The sequence below is a fragment of the Diplotaxodon limnothrissa genome, linkage group LG20, assembly GCF_057381915.1.
Source record: "Diplotaxodon limnothrissa isolate DT_005_m linkage group LG20, D_limnothrissa_male_GT1.1, whole genome shotgun sequence".
NCBI classification, from domain to species: Eukaryota; Metazoa; Chordata; class Actinopteri; order Cichliformes; family Cichlidae; genus Diplotaxodon; species Diplotaxodon limnothrissa.
The window spans coordinates 17,500,321-17,520,815 of NC_140615.1; the positions used below are offsets into that span (position 1 = coordinate 17,500,321).

The 20,495-nt window shown below is 43.9% G+C and overlaps 1 protein-coding gene across 1 annotated transcript; it reads left to right on the forward strand.

Moving 5' to 3' along the window:
* The first annotated feature begins 305 nt into the window (after positions 1 to 305).
* LOC146610763 (protein FAM110A) lies at positions 306 to 10,626 on the forward strand. Its single transcript, XM_085345033.1, has 3 exons — positions 306 to 447; positions 8,545 to 8,939; positions 9,225 to 10,626. The coding sequence occupies exon 3, from the start codon at positions 9,235 to 9,237 to the stop codon at positions 10,624 to 10,626; it is 1,392 nt and encodes a 463-aa protein (XP_085201159.1). The 5' UTR covers positions 306 to 447; positions 8,545 to 8,939; positions 9,225 to 9,234.
* Positions 10,627 to 20,495: the final 9,869 nt, after the last annotated feature.

Here is a 20,495-nt window from a genome sequence, read left to right on the forward strand (position 1 = left end):
TCCCTTATAGTAACTGGCGATACCTCAGCATCTGGATGCGATACACAAAGCCCCGTTACCTTTTCTGGTATTAACGGTGCCACGGTTCTGGGTAACTGACGGGACAATTTCAAAGAGTTAAAGTGTCAGGAAGGTTTGTGTCACTGCTTGGAAAAACTCAGGCTTCCTGTTCACATAGTGTTGGGTTTTTTTCCTCCTCCGGTCTTTTCCTGAGGTGGAGTCTTCCCTTGGATGTGGGAGGAGACGGGGGAGAGTCTTATAGCTTGAAGAGCAGAGACTCCCTCCAGGTTAGTGTTCATTTGGCTCATACACAAGTACTGGCTCACTGGCAACTCGCAGCAGCTGAGAACAGCTTTGCACGCTCGGAGCTGCTGCCTGCTTCCTTCAGCCTGACACGTTCAGTATTTCTTTTTGGGTTTCCTAGAGCCGGCTAACAGCTTAAAGAACGTAAGTAAACTTTGCTTTTTCTCCTGTTTGAGCACAGTCAGCAGTGTGTACACGTGGGGGTTGTTTATCTAAACGGAGGGGAGGGCTTGTTCCTCTGGCAGGTATCCACAGGACAGGTCACGCTTCAAAGTTGTCAGTTTATGGAACGATTTGGTTTTCTTTTCCCTGTTTTATTAAAATGACATTCAGTTCTGGATGAAATCCTGCATTATCACAGCGGGTGCTATTGTCTGTTTCTCTGTCGCTGCCGGTACTTCCTTGTCCTTGAGTTGGGTGCCAAACCTAAAAATACTGGTCTTGATTATAACTTTTGGCAGCTCTGCTCCAGGACTAATTTCATTCTCTCAGCTGTAAGGGGCTGCGAAGCTTCACGTGTACTGGCAGAGCCAACAATATACCCTCCCTAAAACTGAATTTAAATTCTTGTTGTAGAGCAACGTGTTGTGCTGACTGTTGTCACTCCAGAGGTGCTTCATTTTATCTCCCACATAATATCTCTCTTTAAACAAGTTGACTTTTCCCCACTCTTTTTTTTTTTTTTCATGAATGATTTTTAGGCTTTCAGCACCAGTGTGAGAGCTAATCAAGGATTACACAAAGGGTTAAAGGCAGAAGAATGTGTCCTGTGTGAGTGTGTCTGTACATGTATGAGTAAAACACTCCTTGTATCCAAGCCAACTCTGAGGCCTAGCCACTGAGGCGACTCCAGTGACCGCTCTCCCTCCTGTGTGTGTGTGTGTGTGTGTGTGTGTGTGTGTGTGTGTGTGTGTGTGTGTGTGTGTGTGTTCTTTATCTGACTAAGGACAGCGATGGGTGATTGTGTCTGGAATGTGTTCATCACCGTGTTGAAGGGGGGATATTTTCTCCTCCCTTTTCTTCTTGTTTTATTTTATTTATTTATTTTCGGTTGCTTTCAGGCTCTCCCATTACAGCAGAGGTGTGTGTGTGTGTGTGTGTGTGTGTGTGTGTGTCTCTTTTTATGGCAGCAGATGACTGTGCTTAACACAGCTGCATACTAAAAGGACATAACTACCATGTAATTGCAATAGTAGGTATATTTACTTTAATGCTTTAATACCCCAAGGTGTGAGTGTGCGTTGTCTAATAGATTAGCTCCAGCTGACTGAGGTGGGAGTAGTTGCCCCCAGCCACTGATGCAAACTCCGATCAGATGGGGGGTGGGTATATCATAGTGGATTCTGTAATCAGCAAAAAATCTTTGCTGGATCAGAGTTATTTTTATCATGCAGCAATGGCAGAATGTCTTCAGGCATTGTAAAGTCAGTGAGTGGTAGTCCTGCATGTTAGTACCCAGAATAGGAGGGAAAAGAATTGTCCAAGTTCTTACAGTTTGTTATATTTCTGGGGGGAAAATTATAATAAAAATGACAGTGCTGAATCTTTTTTCTGCATCATAAATTTAAGCCTTCACAGGCATATAAAGGTTGGCAGTGGGCACTTGTATAGGCTATGTTGTAGACCAGGGGTCCCCAATCCCGGTCCACGAGGGCCAGTGTCCCTGCAGGTTTTAGGTGTCCTTGATCCATCACAGCTGATTCAAATGGATAAATGACCTCCTCACATGTCTTGAAGTTCTCCAGAGGCCTGGAGGCCTGGTAATGAACTAATCATGGGTGTGTTGACCCAGGGTGAGATCTAAAACCTACTGGGACACCGGCCCTCGTGGACTGGGGACCCCTGTTGTACACCCTACATACATTCTGTACAGAAGTCTGAAGTGGCTGTGGTGAGACTCATTGCACATGTAAAGGAAATCAAGGGTCATTATAAATTCTGATGCTCTACCTCAAGCGGTTACAGTGTGCTTAAACTATATAAATCTCACAGATATTTAACATTTCGTGACGATTGGAGGGTGGCGCTCTGAGATTACAATTGAGCCGTGTAACTCTAATGAGCTCTAAAGTGAAAATAGAAGCACAGCACACAAGTAATTTACATACCACTGAAGGGTGTGAGCCTCATGGGACCCTCCTGAGGGGGGGTCATAGGTATAGTTTACCCCCCACTCAAGAGAGTCACACCAATAAGTGTGAAGTGCCTCTTGACAATATGTAGTTTAGGATCACAGTTGTTAACAAAATATGCATTTTCTATCAGTGGTTGAAAGGGTGAAAAATGGCTAATGATATGCAAATATCATGCAGTCTAATTTATATACCTACGTACCTTTTGCACTCGAGCTCAGGAATAGTTCTTAGTTTTAAAACCTAAACTTCATGGGTATCAGACCTTTAGCAAAAATACACTAGAACTCAGGCAGCAATTTTAATTACACTCTAATGAACTAATTGTGGTCAGAACTAGCTAAATCAATAAATCCATAAACTCAACAGTCTTGTTTGCACTGCTGCCTGCTAACGTCCGCCACCTCTGTTCAAATCAAATCAAATCACTTTTATTGTCACATCACATGTGCAGGTACATTGGTACAGCACATGTGAGTGAAATTCTTGTGTGCGAGCTTCACAAGCAACAGAGTTGTGCAAAATACAATAATGTAAACAAGCAAAATACAAGAATGGCTACATCTGAAACTAATAAATATATGTACAATATATAATAGTATATGCATTTCTGGATGTGTATACTAAATATTTTTCTGTGTGTGTGTGTGTGTGTGTACACATATTTTACAAATTAAATAGAGTAAACAATAAATAAAATATATAAAATATACAGAGTTGAGACATGTTCACCATATTACAGTGCAAATTCGGGTTAAGAGTTGAATTAGCTAAATTGTTATAATGCCTTAACTAACTTGGTTGTGTTGCTAACCTGACTCACTATAAGAATCTGTTTATGTTAATGTTGTGTCTGTATGCACTGTTTATGTAGTCTTCTATGTCTGGCACATCTTAACTTGATGTCAGCTTAAAAGGAAGTTGGAGTAAAAGGCAGATGTTTCATTTATATACCCGTTAGATGTTCTTATCATCTTCTTTGCATACACTTTACACACTGTTCTTACTACTTACTGCACTCAAATGATCCCTATATCTATTTTTTCCCTTTATTTTACAAATGTGGACACATCACAGATGTTCTGTATTTGTCTTCACAGCTTGGCTTAGTTTTCCCAAGGGAGGACTCAGCCACCTGCTCTCCTGTGATTACCTACTCAGTCAAAACTCTCTTCCTGACGTGAACACACAAGCACACAGACACAAGAGTTCATTGGTTTGACCTCCATTTTCCCCCCTCTGGTGTAATTGTACATGGATGTGTGCGTTTCCTGGGGCCACAGACACAGACAGATATGGGCAGAGGTGGAGGAGGGGGTTTAAGGGGAGACGGACGGATGGATTGACAGAAGCGGGGAGATCCAGGGGAAAAAAGACGAGCTGGGTGCTATAATAACTGTCGGTTTATGGTTCAGTGGTTGTTTTTGCAGTCGACTCGACTTCTGTCCGTATAAAAACAGTTGCATAACCTTGTCCAGACACTTCAGTCATGCATGTCAGTCCATCCAGCCAGGAGCAGTTCTTCAGTTGGAAACAAGCAACGTGGCTGAAGCTGATAGCCGCTCAACAGAATAACAGCAAGGTCTGACGCTGTCACGACCAACTGTCTGTCTTCATTATCATTCTTTGGAGCTCCCTAAATCAGCCCTAAGGGGAGTGGTTGATAACTTTTTGAACCCTTCTTTTAAGCTCTCTATTGATTTTTAAAAACTGAGGCTGAGTGTCCCAGTGGGATAATGGGCAGGGGCTTGTGTTGCATTAGTTTCTGTCCAAGCTTGGTCTGATTCTCATCAGGTTATCGTTCATCTGGAAGCCACAGGGAGGACACCAGCTGAACCCTGCACTGAGATGAGAGATTTGTTAATACGATCCATCTTGCTTACTGTCCCGTTTCTTGACCTTTTGTTGAACTGGGTTTTGGTACAGATAAATTCAGGTCTGGTCCAAATAGATAAACTATAACTCTGTAGACCTTCCTTTGGCTTAACTTGCAAACAGGTTTGCACAGCAGGTGAATGATTTAGTTATAACTAAATCAGGGATAAGTGCGCTCAGTCATCTACAGAGCTAGGAGCAGAAAAAAAACTGCCTGAGCAGTCTGAAGCATGTGACTTTTGGCTCACTAGATCACTTACCCACTCACTGACTTCATTATTTGTTTCTATGAGCATGGAGCATTGTTTGTTTTGCTTTTTTCTTTTTTCCCCCTTCCTGCACACTTTGGATTGTAGTGCAGCATTTCCATGTGGGCTTCCTTGCAGTTGACAGTCGGGTGTTCACAGGCTTCAGGAGCAAATCGGGAAACTCCAAGTGTCCAGAAATAGATGAGCTAAGTTCACCGCGAAACAGGGTCAACCTGCGGGAATTGCCCACAGCCGAGGACGTTTGTTTGGTTTTCTCTTTCCCACTCACGTTCTGTTGTGAAATAAATCCCGGCTTCCTGCTCATCCCTCCAGTGGGTGAAGCAGCTGAGTAGTCACTGTTGATGAACTCACCACCTCTTTCCTTCCATGCTGGGGTAAAGCTGACAGGCTCAAAAACTGAAGGATTTGAATGGTATCGCATGGAGCTGCACTCTGGCTTTGAGTCAGCATCAGGAACTGTTTAAGACTCAGTATGATTCATTCTTATTGTGAGGCTCACCCTGGATGGGAGGTTGACACTATCTCTCTTAGTTGGGCTTTCTCTTGTTTTCTCTGCTATTATATATTTTCTAATCTTGCCTATTCTCACCTTTTCCTTTTTCCTCCTCCCCCACCCTCCTACTGCAACCCGTTTCCTCACGAGCTGCTACTTATTCAGTAACTTGCTAGAAAATATTGGCGAAGCAAATTGCTCCCATTCATGGGCTCTCTCTGTAATTACACTTAAGCCGGCGGCACGGTCAAGTCAGCTGTGGTAAAATGCCAGTCACTGTTTCCTTTCAGCTGCTTTACAACATTTGTGCGCGCAGACATTTTGGGCTTCTCTCTTTGATTTCAAACATTCTGTTATTCACCCCCCACAGTCACTCACACGCCATGAAACGCAGTCTCTCTCTCTCTCATGCAGACATCATAAACCATGTTGTTGGCCACTTATATGGTGGTTAGAAAACTGAACGTAAAAACAGTCCGATTCATAACAACTCAGCGGTTTGCATAGTTTTGTGATGATAATCACAATGCGCAAGTTTCCATTGAGGAATAGGAATATCATTCCTCGGCCCTTTGCCTTTTTGGAGACATCATCAACTGCAGTTACAGAACATGAACGGAAACCAAGAGGCAGAAAAGTTAAGAGAAACGAGACTGAGCGCTGCTGCAACGCTCAACTCGTGGACCGGTGGGGACGAGAGGCTTAATGGTGCCGTTTGCACACACATTAGTCCCATTAGCAGAGCGGCTTTTAGCCATCTGACCCCTTTCACTGGAGAAGATGAATGACAATAGCTGCTGTTTTTAAAGTAGTGACTATCCAGGCTCACAGTATTTGCATGTGGACGACTCTTCTCATTGGCAGGCTCAAAGGAAGGAGGGTAACTGGGTTAACATTTACATAGTTAAAGCAAATCTAATCTCCATGAAGAGGGAATTCATTTAGCAGCTTGACGATAATTGTTGTCAGTTGTTGGAACTCGTTCTCCTTCACTAACAATATCAATGCACAAACTGTTGAGCGCAGAATGATAACAAAAAGACTGAATAAAGGGTGGATCAGGGGATTAGAGTTATCAGCAGAGGTGGGTTTATGCTGGTGTGACAGGGATCTCCTGCCCCCTTTGTGTCTGTGGGATTTGTTCACACCAGTAATTGTGTATAAGTGTATGTTAGTCATTAGGAGTGATAGAAATCAATAACCACGCTTTAAAAAGACAAAATGTGTAGACTTTGGATCACAAGCTGTTTGGCTGGACATTTTGGGACACAGTGAAATAGAACAAATACTCCAGCAAAGGTTGGCAGTTCTTACAGAAATTAGTGTTTTTAAAGACATGAAAAGACTCTAAATCTGGAGCAAAGGAGGTGTGTTTTTTCCTCCTCTTGGCAGAGGGCTGTGTAAGTGTAATGACAAGGCCACAGCATACTAAAACCGAGGTGGCTGAGGTTTCTGTGACCCAACGTTTGTCTTCACCGTTTCTGTTAAAGCATTTTCTCTAAGATGAGTTTCTTTGAGTAGATTCAGGGACAAGAAATTCTATAATTACCTGAAACCTTTTAACCTTTTAGCTGTTAAACTACTAGTTAGTTTGTCATGAGGATGATGAATGTAGGAAAACAACAATGTGAAAGAAAGAGATCCACATGCAGCAGCAGATCAGTGATGTTTTACATATGTTTTATGGCGAATTCCTCAACTTACACAGTCAGATGAAAGTGCTAATCAGCACAGTGACGGGGAGTGTGTGAGTGGCTCCAGGTGGGTTGTGGTCTTCAGTGTATTTACTGTTGTGCGCTGCAGGCATTTACATTAGCGGGTGGAGCGCCACCATGGTGTCACATAACTGGACGTGTTGTGCGTTAAAGCTTAACCGTGTTAAGTTGCATTGAGCGCTATGATAAGGATGAACATGTGGAAAAAATACAGTAGAGCTGCTTCCCTGCAGTGGTTTGAGCTTTTTTAGGACACCAAGACAAGTCTGTGCTGACGTCATCTCGTGACTTTGTCCGCTAATCCACCTCTCCTTTCTTTTCCTACTTCAAGCTCACTTCAAGCTTTCTCTGTATTGTGTTTTTCATGAAAGACTCTTTATTTTATTATTATTTTTTGTTCCATCCCCTGAATGCATATATTCCCAAAGGCTTTGTGCAGAAGCTTCAGGTCGTCTCACTCATGCTTGGGAATCTTTTTTTTTTCTTTCTGTTTTTATTTTTGTGCTGCAAAAGTGTTTAGTTTGAGTAGTTTGAGGTAGGCTATTTTAAACTCTTCTTTGGTCTGTTACAAGATGAAAGCTAAGCGTGTGTGTGCGTTTTTCTTTTTAAGTGTAAGCTGTCAGTTTTTCTCTCTCGTCTGCTGCTGGTCTGCTGTTTGTGGATGTGAGCGTGAAGAGGGAGTCAGACGGGGCGAGATGTTGGGGGAAAAACAGGGTCACATGTTGAGGGAGACAGGGAAGGAAGACGGCTATAAAAAGATTAATTAAAAATGTGTGGATAGACGTGCTGGAGAAGAGGTGGAGGTGGGGGAGGGGACGCACCGTGCTGTCTATCTGGATGTGATGTAACCCTGGAGTGTAAGGCTGTAAATGATAACATGCAGCAGGGAAGAGGTGTGGAGGAGGGGGAGAGTGGGGTTGTTTTTTTTTTTTTTTTTTTTCTGTGGAATTGAAGGGGGAAATAAATGAACAGCATGTGTGTTAGCAGTGTTTTAAAGCCCTGAAACTGAGAGAAATAATCCACAAGTTAATTGTGCTCCGGCAGAGGAAAAACTTTGTCCCAGTTCTTTGTTTAAACTTTGTTCTTACACTATTTTTCTTTTCTTTCTTTCTTTTTTTTAAAAGCTGAATCAGGTTTGGTTTCGGTGATCTTCATCTACTTTGTCTTCATTAGGCTAAAATGCAAACACACAAACAGCCACACAAAGAGCTCAGCAGCAGGAACAGTTGTGCAGGCTTTCAGTGGTTTTTGTTTTGTTTTTTTTTTCACATGTTTTCATAGCACCCCACTGAGCTTGATGCAAGTCAATGTAAAAATTGCATCTGCGGTGCCCCTCTTTTCCCCCGCCGTCCCCTTTCTCTCCCCCCCTTTCTCCCTTTCAAAGAATTTTCATTTGAATGAAAGCCCTGCCTCAGTTTTGTTGTGCTTGAAAGGCAGGGGGAGGGGCCCAATTGGTCAGGATCTCCTTTGAGCCTAGCCAATGCGAGCACACCTCTCGCCTCCCAGCCCGCCCCTTGTACCCCTCCGAGTCTCCCGGCGACATGCGATTGGCTGGCTGGGAGGAGCCAGACTCTGTATTAAAGCCTGTCCCGTCTGCTCCACTTCAGTGTTAAAGAGAGTCCCCGTCTGTCAGCCAGAGAAGTGTGCGTGCATGTGTGAAAAAGAGAGAGTATGTGTGGATGCGTTATGGTATTAAGCGGTGGAAAGAAAGTGGAGGTTTATCTGACTTGGACTTGTTTCTTTCTAACCCTCTCCAGGACTACAGGGCGCTCCTGCTGAGTTGCCGGCCGGCTTTTTGGATCTGATCACAACTGGACAGGCGGGCTGGGGCTAAACAGAGGATTGTAAAGAGGATCAGAGAGACTGTGGTGTTGTCTGAGTAACTGGCGACTGATCTACAAGACTTGCCTTTTGGATTTAAAGAAACAAAAAAAAGAAAAAGACTGACCCTGACCCAGTCTCTCACTGTTCTGGATCACAGCTGAGTTAATAGAGGTGGTCTGCACAAGGCTGGTGTGGAGGATCTGACCCCAACTGACCCTGTCTCGCAAGTAGCCTTTCACTGAGCCCGGACTGGGAAAAGGGACAAATAAAAGTGCAAGAGAGGTGTCGTGGAGGACAGACGAAAGGCAGAGGAGCAGCACAGCGACCGGTAAGGAAGTTAAATGGGGTTCTGAGAGCACGGGTGTGAGAGGGGGAGGAGTGGGGAGAAAAAGAGTACAAAAGAGCCCTTTTTTTGTTTCCCTTAAGCTTAGAGAGGATGTGTGGGAGCTCTAAAAGGATGTTCACTGACCATTAAAGCCAGGTGTTTGCCTGCCTCTCCTCCTGTCAGCTAGTGTCTGACCATGAAGCTGTAAAACTGTTTTCACATACAAGTGAATTATTTTATGTTCCAATTACTTGTAACTCATGGAAAATCTCTATTTTCTCTGTCCAGCTCGTGCAGAATGCCAGTGGAGACCCTGCGGCCCTCAGATGGCCGTCTGGCCGGGGTCCCCTTTACCTCTGCCATGCCTTTCAGGATACTCAATAAGGGTCCGGATTATTTCCGCCGACAGGCTGAGCCCGGGGCCCGCAAACTGAGCGCCGTGGAGCGCCTGGAGGCCGACAAGGCCAAGTATGTTAAAAGCCAGCAGGTGGCACTCACCCGCCAGGCCCCCATCCAGCCTCCAATCATCCGCAAGCCCCTCGTCCCTTCGGGGATGATGATCAACACCCCTCCAGCCCGGAAAGTTAACCGATCGCCGGCTGAGGGGGAGAACACTGCAGGCAGGCAGGGAGCAGGAGACAGGAGACGACCTGCTCTAAACTTGGATATTCTAAATAACCTAATCAATGACGTATGTGATGGACCATCACATTGTTCCCAGTCCTCTTCCTCCACCTCCCCTTCCTCGTCATCTCCGTCATCGGGAGCTAAGAGCATCAGTAGCAGTCTTTCAGGAGAGCAGGAGAGGAGCAGCCGACTCTCCAACAACCTCAAACCTTTGAATCACGCCCTCGCCAACTCATCGTCCACCTCCTCCTGCACCTCCTCTCCACTCAACAATCATCTTCGGACGGCGGCAGCAGAAGTGACTCGACGTCCACCCCCTGTGCCAGCTCGCGCACCCCGCTTTGGCGTTCCAGTTCCCTACAGCTCCCCTAACTCGGTGACAGTACGCAGGGTGGACGTTCGGCCTCATGCTGAGATACGGAAGCCCCAGAGAGCTCAGCTGCAGCCACAGCTCAGGCCCAGACAGACACCCCAGGGCCAAGTCGCACACCCCCAAGTCCCACCCCCGTCACCCCCTCCCCCCTCCCAGAATCAACCGCAACCCCTCCCTCAGTCATCCCAAGCCATCCCCGCTCCATCAGCCTACCTGCCACCCAGTCCAATGCTAGTCCGAGCAGGCATGATCCCTCCAGCCTCACCCGCTTTCACCCGCATCTCAAACGCCAGCTCCAAAGGGTCTGCCCGCAAGCACCCATCACTGCACCGCTCCAAGTCGGACCTGAGCGACCGCTACTCCCGTGCCACAGCCGACCTGGAGCGTTTCTTTAACTACTGCGGGTTAGACCCCGAGGAGGTGGAGGGAATGGGCGGGGTGGAGCGCTTCACGAGGGCCAACTCAGACATTGTGTCAGTCTCCAAGCTCCGAAGCGTTAGCACGCCCAGCTCGGAGTGTGGGGACGACCGGGTCAGGGAGGACGAGGACGACGAAGACGACGGTCCGTCAAGGGCCAACGAGCGGGTCCCGTATGGCATCTCTGTCATCGAGAGGAACGCTCGAGTCATCAAGTGGCTGTATGGCATCCGACAGGCGAGAGATTCTAACAACGCCGTCTCTAACGTATAGACTCCTGTTTGTTCATCTTTTGCTGCCTTACGTTACAGATACGGATAATCCTGCAGTTGATGTGTTTCCTGTAAAGACTTTCTTTTTTGTTCTCGGAATTTCACATCGGATGTTTAGAACTGGGCTGCAAGTCAGTACTTGCAGCGGAAGATGCACCCCCCCCCCCCCCCTTTGTAGGTCTTGTATAACAATATTGGTATTGAAAGCAATAATAGTCAGAGAATGGTGAGGATGAAGGCAGAGGATGATTGCGATAGGGTCTCCTTATGTAAAGGTACTCTCTCTGTGTGTGTGTGTGTGTGTGTGTGTGTGTGTGTGTGTGTGTGTGTGTGTGTTTTGGCACAAAGGCAGACTGCCACTGAGCAAGCCAGGAAGAAAACCACGTTGATACTGTGAAACTTTTTCACACAAAAAGCTTCTACGATCATATTCCTGTTTTTTGTTTTTTTGTTTTCAAAAACCTTTTAGGCTGTTGGACTGTTATTATACACGTTTGTGTCAGCATGCAAGTGAATCATTTGTATACATTATATTTTAGGGTATGTCATCAAGCACACGTCTTCCTTGCACAGAAGTTCGCTGCACTGACTCACGTTCAGGTCAATTACAGTTAGTGCTGTCTGTATATCGGAGTGCAACGTCTTCTAATTGTGCGCATCCGCAACACTTTCTCACATTGTGGCTCACGCTGTGCTGGTGCAGCCCGAGAAATCAGTTTGCTGTGTATGTCCCTGCACGTATGAGAGCAAGTCATATGATGAAGGATGAGCTCACATGTAGACGGTTGAAGTAAGTGTAACATGACAAAGATATTTAGCCTCCAGGGTGGGAAAAAATTGGAGGGAAAAACGAAAAGATGGATGAAAGGAAGACTGAAAAGAGAATACTCATGGATCAAAAGAAAAGCTACCTTTGCTGTATGAATATGTCTGCGGCTCTGAAAGTGTCTCAGGAAGATGGCATACTAACAAAATGGACCAATATTTATTTGGAAAATGTAATTTAATGTATTTTTTAATATTGGATGACTTTGTGTACAGAATTCAATCTCTGTTCTTAAGTGCAATCTGATGGTGTTTACTAGAATCACAGTATATGTAGGATGACAGTTAAATCCAGGAAGGAGACAAATGCAAAGTGTGAATGTTGCACCTGTCTCTCTGTGGGGAGCACAGAAAGTGAGACTGTTGTGTATTTATTCAACTTCCTGTTTGTCTGGGAACAAGAGGTCTGTCTCCTCCCTCAACCTGTGTGAGTTCTCTCGAGTTCTTCTCTGCATCTACTGCCTTCGTAAGTTATCCAGCAGTGTGAGTGGCGGCCACGTTTCCTCAGACGAGAGGGCCGGAGAACACATGCAGTATGCTGTTGAGTCCATCACTCAATGCCCAAAGAATCTTCAAGAGATGAGAGATGGAAAATGCTTTACCATGGTGTATTCTGAGCAGTTAATAAAAAAAACAAAATGTTCAATTACGTTACTCTTTGTGGTTTTTCTTTATTTCTCTCTAAATATTAAGGCAGATGGTGGTGCTTCCAGCGTATGGCTCCAAACAGTCACTCCTCTGATTTATTTGGTGTTTATGATAGGCTGCTGCCGAGTCCAGCTCAGTTCATTTGAAGCAGGTCTGCTTTAAATTATATTTCAACATGAATAATTGACACATGGCAATCTGACATCAGCACAAAATTGCTGAGCAAGTTGTAATCAGTAACACCAGGTTAGGAGCTACTGTTATGTTTTTACTCAAAAGTACTGAAACGGATATTTAGTGAGACGGAACAAACTGCAGTGTAGATAAAGTCCGACTTTCCTTCACTGTGCCATTTGTGACACCTTTTTCAGAGATCTGGACCTTTTAGGTCTTTAAACTGCTTTATTTAAGGGGAGGCAGTGTGAAAGGGGCCCATTTCTAGCAGCAGCTTTGCAATCAAAAGCTGAAACTCCATCTAACTCCAGAATCTCTGCTTTTGGGGTTTGGAAGGTGACCGAAAAGCTTAGTGCTTTATGGATCAAAGGACACGTGCAGAGAAGTGGCTCATGCTGGAGTAGCCTGAAACACAGTGATTCTGTTATTGTTTGATTCCACTGCAACTGACTTGAAATAAACATGCATGTGGTGCAAGATGTATGTTCTCGAGAGTTGTGCGCTTTAAAGACTAAGAACTCAGTTGTGGACTTGTTAGGGTATTTGTAATTGATAGATTTATTTTATCACATAAGTGTTTGATCCTAAAGCTGCAGAGAGAGTTTCCAGAACATATTAAATATACTCAACAATTCAGGCAAGATGCAGTGTCAAAGCCCTCAAGTGTAAGAATATTTTGTACTAATGATGAATAAACTTGCTTTAATATGTTTTGTAAGGAATAACATTTAGTTTCAACTCAACCATCCTGGGTTTTTGAACAGTCTGGGATCCAGTTCACTGTAAACTATAATTTCATCACCCCTCCAGACCAACTCTTCAGATCAAACACCACTTCAGATGAGTAGTTCTGGTTTCTTATGTCTGTGTTATGGCATTTTCAAACAGCTGGACTGAGGTTCTTGTTTCATGCCTGAAACCAGTCCTTTCAAACCCTGGTATGGTCTCATTCATTATGTCTGCCAAAACATAGCTTTGATTGACATTCTCTTGACTGGTTTTTAGTGTGTGGGTGGCTAGAGAGTTGAAGTGTGATGAAGTGGGGAACTTTGTTGCAAATGATAAATATTGCTGCCTGGAACCTGGGTTTGGGCATCACGACAGCAGCCTGCTTCATTTCCCAAGCAGCTCTGATGAACAGCAAGCAACACTGAGCTGGAAGGAGAGAAGTAGAAAATCTAACTGACCAATGGATCGCAAAAGTCAAGGGCTCAGAGATAGAAGAGCACCACAGAGAAGCCTGTGAATGGAGCTAAATAACAAGAAAGAAAATTGGGGTAAAGACTTGTGCGAGAATTGAATGGACTTCTGAGCATACGGTAACTTGGTCAAAACAGCTGGGTATTCCTTTAAATCGCAGTAAGTTAACTTACAATGGAAATGTTACTACCGAGGAATCGGGTAACGTTTCCAGCAACTAGTCATGTGTGTCATTATAGTGTAGAAGAAAGGTGAGCACCAACCAAATATGAAATGCAATCATAAAAACCTTTATTTTTTTGCTGAATGACCAGAAGTGTTTTTGCAGAACTTTGGGAACCATATCATTGGATATAATGTCAACACTTGTTTGACATCTGCTTGAAATTCTGTTATTATTTGAGTCTTCATTTTGTAAGTATTTGGTTGTATCAGATGTTCTGTGATCTTATTTTCTGAAATAAGAGTGGGGCAAGTCTTAACTTAAACCGACTTTGACCTTTGAACAACAAATTCTGATCGGTTTATCTTGAATCCAGGTGATCATTCATGCTAAATTAGAGAAAACTAGCCCGAGGCTAACTTAGTCTACATTTGGTCAGCACATTGTTAGTTTTCAACAACCAGCTCTTTAAAATGAAAAACAAACCCATTGACCAATTGCTGTTGATACTGTATGACAGGCTTAGTTGACACCATCAGAATGTAATTATTTCAGTTGAACAGACATCTGAAATAAAAAATAAGATAGCCGATAGCCTTAATTAATGATGTGCCTAATGTTACAGAATGCCTATAAACACTGAAGTAATGCCACATTGTTACAAATGCTTCTTCCATCCCAATAATGTTAGTTATTTTAGCTAGTTATGCTAGCTTGGTTATGGTTTGCCCAGCTACTTTGTTGCTACTTACTTACAATATTAGCTAATAGTACTTTCAGTGATATAATATTAGCAAAATACAACTTGGTTTGTAGATGCCACAGGTCCAGTACGTACATCATATTCTGAAGAGGTGACATTCCATGTGCCAATTGCCAGTGTTGGTAGCCGGGGTTCGGTCTGCCAGGGCCTCCACTCCTGGTCGCCGCCCGGCTCACAATGCTGGTGGTGGGCCTGCAGGAGGATGAGCCCATGTCCCGTATTTGGGGACATGGGCTCATCCTCCCCGGGCCTGGCTCCAAGGCAGGGCCCAGTAACCCTATCCAGGGTGAACTGCTCCCCTGGTGTTCTGCTCATAGGGGGTCTTCTGAGTCGCTCTTTGTCTGGTCCCTCACCCAGGACCCCTCCACATCGAAAGGAGCCAGTCGAGGTGGTTTGGGCATCTGACAAGATGCCTCGTGGGCAACTCCTTGGCGAGGTGTACCGAGCATGTCCCACCGAGAGGAGGCCCTGGAGCAGACATAGGACATGCTGGAGAGATTATATCTCACTGCTGGCCTGGGAACGCCTTGATGATCCCCTGGACAAGCTGGAGGAGGAGGCTGGGAGAGCGAGATCTGGGCTTCTCTGCTTAAGCTGCTGCCCCTGCGACCTGGCCCCTGATAACCAGAAGATGGATGGATGGATCTTCTGAAGAGTAGGGACAGGATTACTGGGAGGTGGATGTTACTGGATTGCATTTGTCATCCAAATTCAGTGCTAATTTTAGCCAAATTTTGATCAAATCAACAGAGAGTAATGTGATTGAGCATGCTTTTCTGCCCTCTACATTCACAAGGATATTAGCAGTTGGTCGGTTTGTCAAGCTAGTGCTGCTAATTTCTCTATGTGGTGCCATTATAGCATTGTGAAAGAAGAACTAAGTCATTTCTGTAACTTTAATCTGTTCTTCTGCTAAATTGACTTTTAGGTCACACGTGAGTGCCACTCTAAGTCTGTTTTACTTTATTTTTCAAAATTAGTTGTCACTGTGTTTGCACTTTTTTATGAGAAGAGATAGATAAAAGATCTGAAAAGTTAACTACACTGATTAATTTTCTTTAATAAAAAGGACAACAGGGCAGCAGCCCTGGGTTTTTGACAAATATAGAGAAAGAAAGACAGAGGTCACAGGTTGACTTCAGCTGCCAGGAAGTATTCCAAGCTGCTCATCTTGCATCACATCTTCTGGGCCTTACATAACAAGCCCCTCAGTCTGGCACAACAATTCCCTTGTTTTCATTCCATAATAGAGTAGTTACATAACCAAGAGCGGACACCTCTGACCTGTTCCTCTGGGTGAGGTAGGGTTTGGTGGTATGGGCTGATGTAAAGAGTCCAAAAAGGCTAAGCACTTCAGCTTTGGGAGAGCAACACATGTCTCGAGAGGATAAGATGTCTCCCCCTGCTGTGGTCTCCCCACAGACAAATGAAAACACACGAAGAACCATCTCTGTGTCATCCTCATACTACCTCTCTCCCCACTCTGGCTGACCATATGTCCATATTTACTGAGAGATCAGCTGGGCTTTGGCACTATGTCAGAATACACAAGCACACGCACAGAGTTTGTATTTGTGTGAGTGCGTTAGCATGTTTGATGACTTTTGTGGCGCTTACACACAGATGATGTTTTCAATCCTTTTGGGATCCATGTTTTCATTGCACGCATACTTAAGGCCAAATGAATGCACAACTGTGCTGGACTTGTGTGACTGCGTGTGTGACTACGTGTGTGACGTGAGGAGTATTGCAGTGAGGATTGTATATCGCTTGATCCCTGTAGTACCGCTAATGTATGTCAGAGCTTGATATAGTCGTTCTGAATGGCCCTGGGAGTGATAAGCTGATTAAAACGCTGGGGCAGATGGGATCTCTGTGTTTTTGACTATATTTGTGTGTGTGTGTGTGTCTTTCAGTGGGACCTACTGTACATCCCGTGGGAAAGCAAAACTGGGCTGTCTGTGTTAGCTTTACATGTTGTTGCAGAGTGCTGCGCTGCTTCCCTTATCTCTCGACACCCATCTCCCAATTTTCCATGCTCCGTCTAAAGACTCTGAGCATTTATCTGTTCATCTAAATCATACCAGCCTCTGGATGCTTCCTAATCACATGGAGCATTATGCTTTGTTTACATTCCTCTATACATATGGACACGAAGCAGCTTTTGTCATTCAGCTGGCCTCAGACAGACCTGATACTTAGTTCCTGCTGTGGTTTGACTATTTGGCATATTAAACTGTGAATATGCTGGAAAAGTGCATTGAAAAACAGTCCAAAATATTTGAATATCCACTAGAACCGATATTCAAATCTTATTTATTCCGAGCAAAGAATTCACTGCAGGTTGTCTTCAAGACATGAGACTGTGGTGACAGATTTTTTTCCTCTGAAAATGGAGCTGTTCAGCACTCCTATGTAGCGTAAGAGAGTCTAAACAGCAACTAACACCAATGCGGTGACCAGAACGATCACTGACAGTCAATTCAGCAACTTCAAGTAATCACAGATCAAATAACTGCTGGTGAGGCGAATCATAACAACAGTCATCTCAATTCAATGTATACTGTAAGGTAAAGACCCTACTATAATAGACTGCAACAATCACATGACCCACTGAGCAAACACTTGGTAACAGTGGGAAGGAAAAACTCTCAGGGAGCAGCAGTGATCTACTGCAACTCGTTATTCATCATTTTTAATTTTTTTTAGCTTTTATCCAATAGAGACAGTAAAGCAGGAAGAGAGAGAGGGGAGAAGGCATGCAGCAAAGGGCTCCAGACTCAAACTCAGGCCTACTCCTCTCTGCTCATATGGCTCATCCCACTGAGCTAAACCAGGATTCGGTTGTCCATCTTTTATACTGTCTATGGTGCCATGTACAGTAGTCAGCGTTGATTACAGTCCAGGATTGGGTGGCTATTTATATCAGTCACAAAGAAAAGTCCTTTTCTTCAGATTGGGAGTCCTTTGTTGGCTCCATGGAGCAAATAAATAATCACAAGGTGACATTTTTTATGTTGTGCTCACAAATAATTAGAATGAATTAAAATTTTAATTAAAATAAAAGATTAGCAATCTTTTTTTCAGCGTAAATTTACACTTATATGTAATGTGTTATCCTAGATAGAAAAACCTTAGTAAGGGGCAACATCATAATGTTCGACGTGGCAACAATGTTATAGAGCAGGGGTAGGCAACTCTAGGCCTCCAGTGCTGATGTCCTGCAGGTTTTAGATGCGTCCTTGGTCCAACACAGCTGATTCAAATTGTTAAATGACCTCCTCAACACGTCTTGAAGTTATCCAGAGGCCTGGTAATGAACTAATCATTTGATTCAGGTGTGTTGAGCCAGGGTGAGATCCAAAACCTGCAGGACACCGGCCCTTGAGGCCTGGAGTCGCCTACCCCTGTTATAGTCTACCTTACAATATAAACCACCTTGAGGCAACTGCTGTTGTGATTTGGCGCCATATAAATGAGATTTAATTGAATGCTGAATTTCAACTGACAAGAATTCGTCATTTTACTTTTAATTACCTGCTGATTTGTAATCTTGCTGACTGGGCTGCATCAAACTTTTTCAAATGTAATTACCAAGTTTAATGATTCAGTATTTAAATTTAGCAACATCAGTATCAGCGTGTTTAGTCATAGTTACTGTGATAGTCACAATGTTGCTCATATGAGGCTGCTTGTGTTTCACAAAGCATGTTTAATGTAATGTATAAATAGCACATTTCTAGTCTCACTGACTGCGCAAAGCACTTTAGACTACGTCGCATTTTTACTATACAACCATCCATTTTTGTCTGCATCACATCCATGGCCACTGTAGAATCATCAATAAGCCTTACATGCATGTTTTTGAGCAGAAGCTGGAGTATCATGAAGAAACCTAAACAGGCACAGGGAGAACATGGAAACACTCCACACAGAGAGGCCCCAGCAAGGGTTTGAGCTAGGAACCTTCTTGCTGCGAAGCAATGGTGCTGACCACTGCCACCCAAGCTTACAGCATCTAGTATTCACAGGCTGTCTCCCAGCCAACTACTAACCAGACCTGCCCATGCGTAGCTTATGAGATCAGCTGTGCTCAGGGTGGTATGGCCATAAGCCATAAGTATTTGAACAGCATTAGTGCTAGCAAAAACAGCGGCAGGTGTTATTTTGAATGAAATGGTTTAAAAAATGTTTTATGAACTAGAATGATGAAGGATTTGGTAGTGATTGAGAGCTTCACTGGGGAATTATGGTAGAAATGAAAACTTTGTAAATATAATGTGTCTAGACACCACAATTGCTTGTTACATGGTTGCAGTGCCATTGTGTGTTTGCTACCACCGCCTGTTTGATTTTAACATAACTACAGACATAACTACAGCTATTTCAAGAAAAAGATGTAGTAATAGTTAGGTTGGCAACAGGTCATTAACACGACTGGGTCTAAGAAGAGCATCTAGACAGGCAGAGTTTCTTACAAGTAAAGATGGACAGAGGCTCAGAAAGCTGAACACAATGTCTACAAAGTGTGGTAAAATTTCAGAATAATGATCCTTAACATAAAATTGTGTCGACCTTGAATATTTAATTATCTATTGTACATGACATCATCAAGAGTTTATGAGAATCTGGAGAATCTGTACTCAAATGATAAGGCTCAAAATCAATACTGAACTTTGGACCTTGAGGTGGCACTGCATTAAAAATAGAAATCACCACATGTTCACTTTCAGAAATCTGCCTGTGAACACAGTTCAGTGTGGCATCCACAAATGCAGTTTAAAGCTCCACCATGCAAAGAAGAATCCATATGTGAACATAGTCCAGAAACACTGCAGTCTTATTTAAAATGGACAAAAGTAAAGTATAAAACTGCTCTGTGATCAGACAAGAGAACATTTTAATGCTTTTCTGATAACATGTGTGCTGTGTCCACCAGCAGGCTAAACAGGAGTTTGTTATCAGGATTCAGTGCAATGTTTTCTGAAGGTATGGGAGGGCTTCTGAAATTAGCAGCTTAAACATCTCAAACATCAATGCTAAAAGCAACATATGCTTCCATCCAGACTATCTAAGAAATGTTTCATCAAGACAATGTTATGACAGTATCTATGTCTGTCTGTATATAATGATGTTCTTAGTTGACCTTTCACCAACTGAGAACATTTGGTGCATTATGAAATGAAAATGATCACAAAGAAGACCAGCAACCAGTCCCTTCAGTTCCCAAATGTTTATGGACTGCTGCTAAAAGACGAGTGGATGCTACATTTTGGTAAACATGGTCCTGTCCCAACTTTCTGGAAACATGTTGCTGCCATCACATTTCAAGTGAACGAATATTTTTCTTAAAATGGTAGACTAAGAAACTTAAAAAGAAGGTGACTGGACATCTTTATGTTTGCTCTAGACGCTACTCCTCTCTTCCAAACGCCTGCTTTAGTTGAACTTTTCATGAACTCCAGTTGCCTTTTTAAGCTCCTACGTCTACCATGACCTGGATGACTAAGAATCTACATAAAAATGGTGCATTTTAGGCAAACACAAGTCCAGCACAGTCATGTATTCATTTTGGCTTTAGGCTTTGGACTTTCAGTTTAAACATTTGATTTGTTTTCTGTGTTATACTCTGTATAAAATACGCCATCCATCCATTCGGGTCAAGGGGGCAGCAGCCTAAGAAGAGAAGCCAAGACCTCCCTCTCCCCAGCCACCTTCTCTAGCTTATCTGGGGGAACACCAAGGTGTTCCCACGCCAGCCAAGAGATATAATCTCTCCAGCATGTCCTGGGTCTTCCCCGGGGCCTCCTCCCGGTGGGACATGACTGGAACACCTCACCCAGCAGGTGCCCAGGACACATCCTTGTCAGATGCCCAAACCACCTAAATTGCCTCCTTTCGATGTGGAGGAGCAGCGGCTCTAGTCTGAGCCCCTCCCGGATGGATGAACTTCTCACCCTATCTCTAAGAGAGAGGCCAGCCACCCTTCGGAGGAAGTCAATTTCTGCCACTTGTATCTGCAATGTCCTTCTTTCGGTCACTACACACAGCTCATGACCATAGGGTTAGGGTAGGGATGTAGATCGACCGGTAAATT

Excerpts from the sequence above, each read along its gene's own strand:
- LOC146610763 (XM_085345033.1), top strand. The coding sequence starts at position 9,235 with ATGCCAGTGGAGACCCTGCGGCCCTCAGATGGCCGTCTGGCCGGGGTC.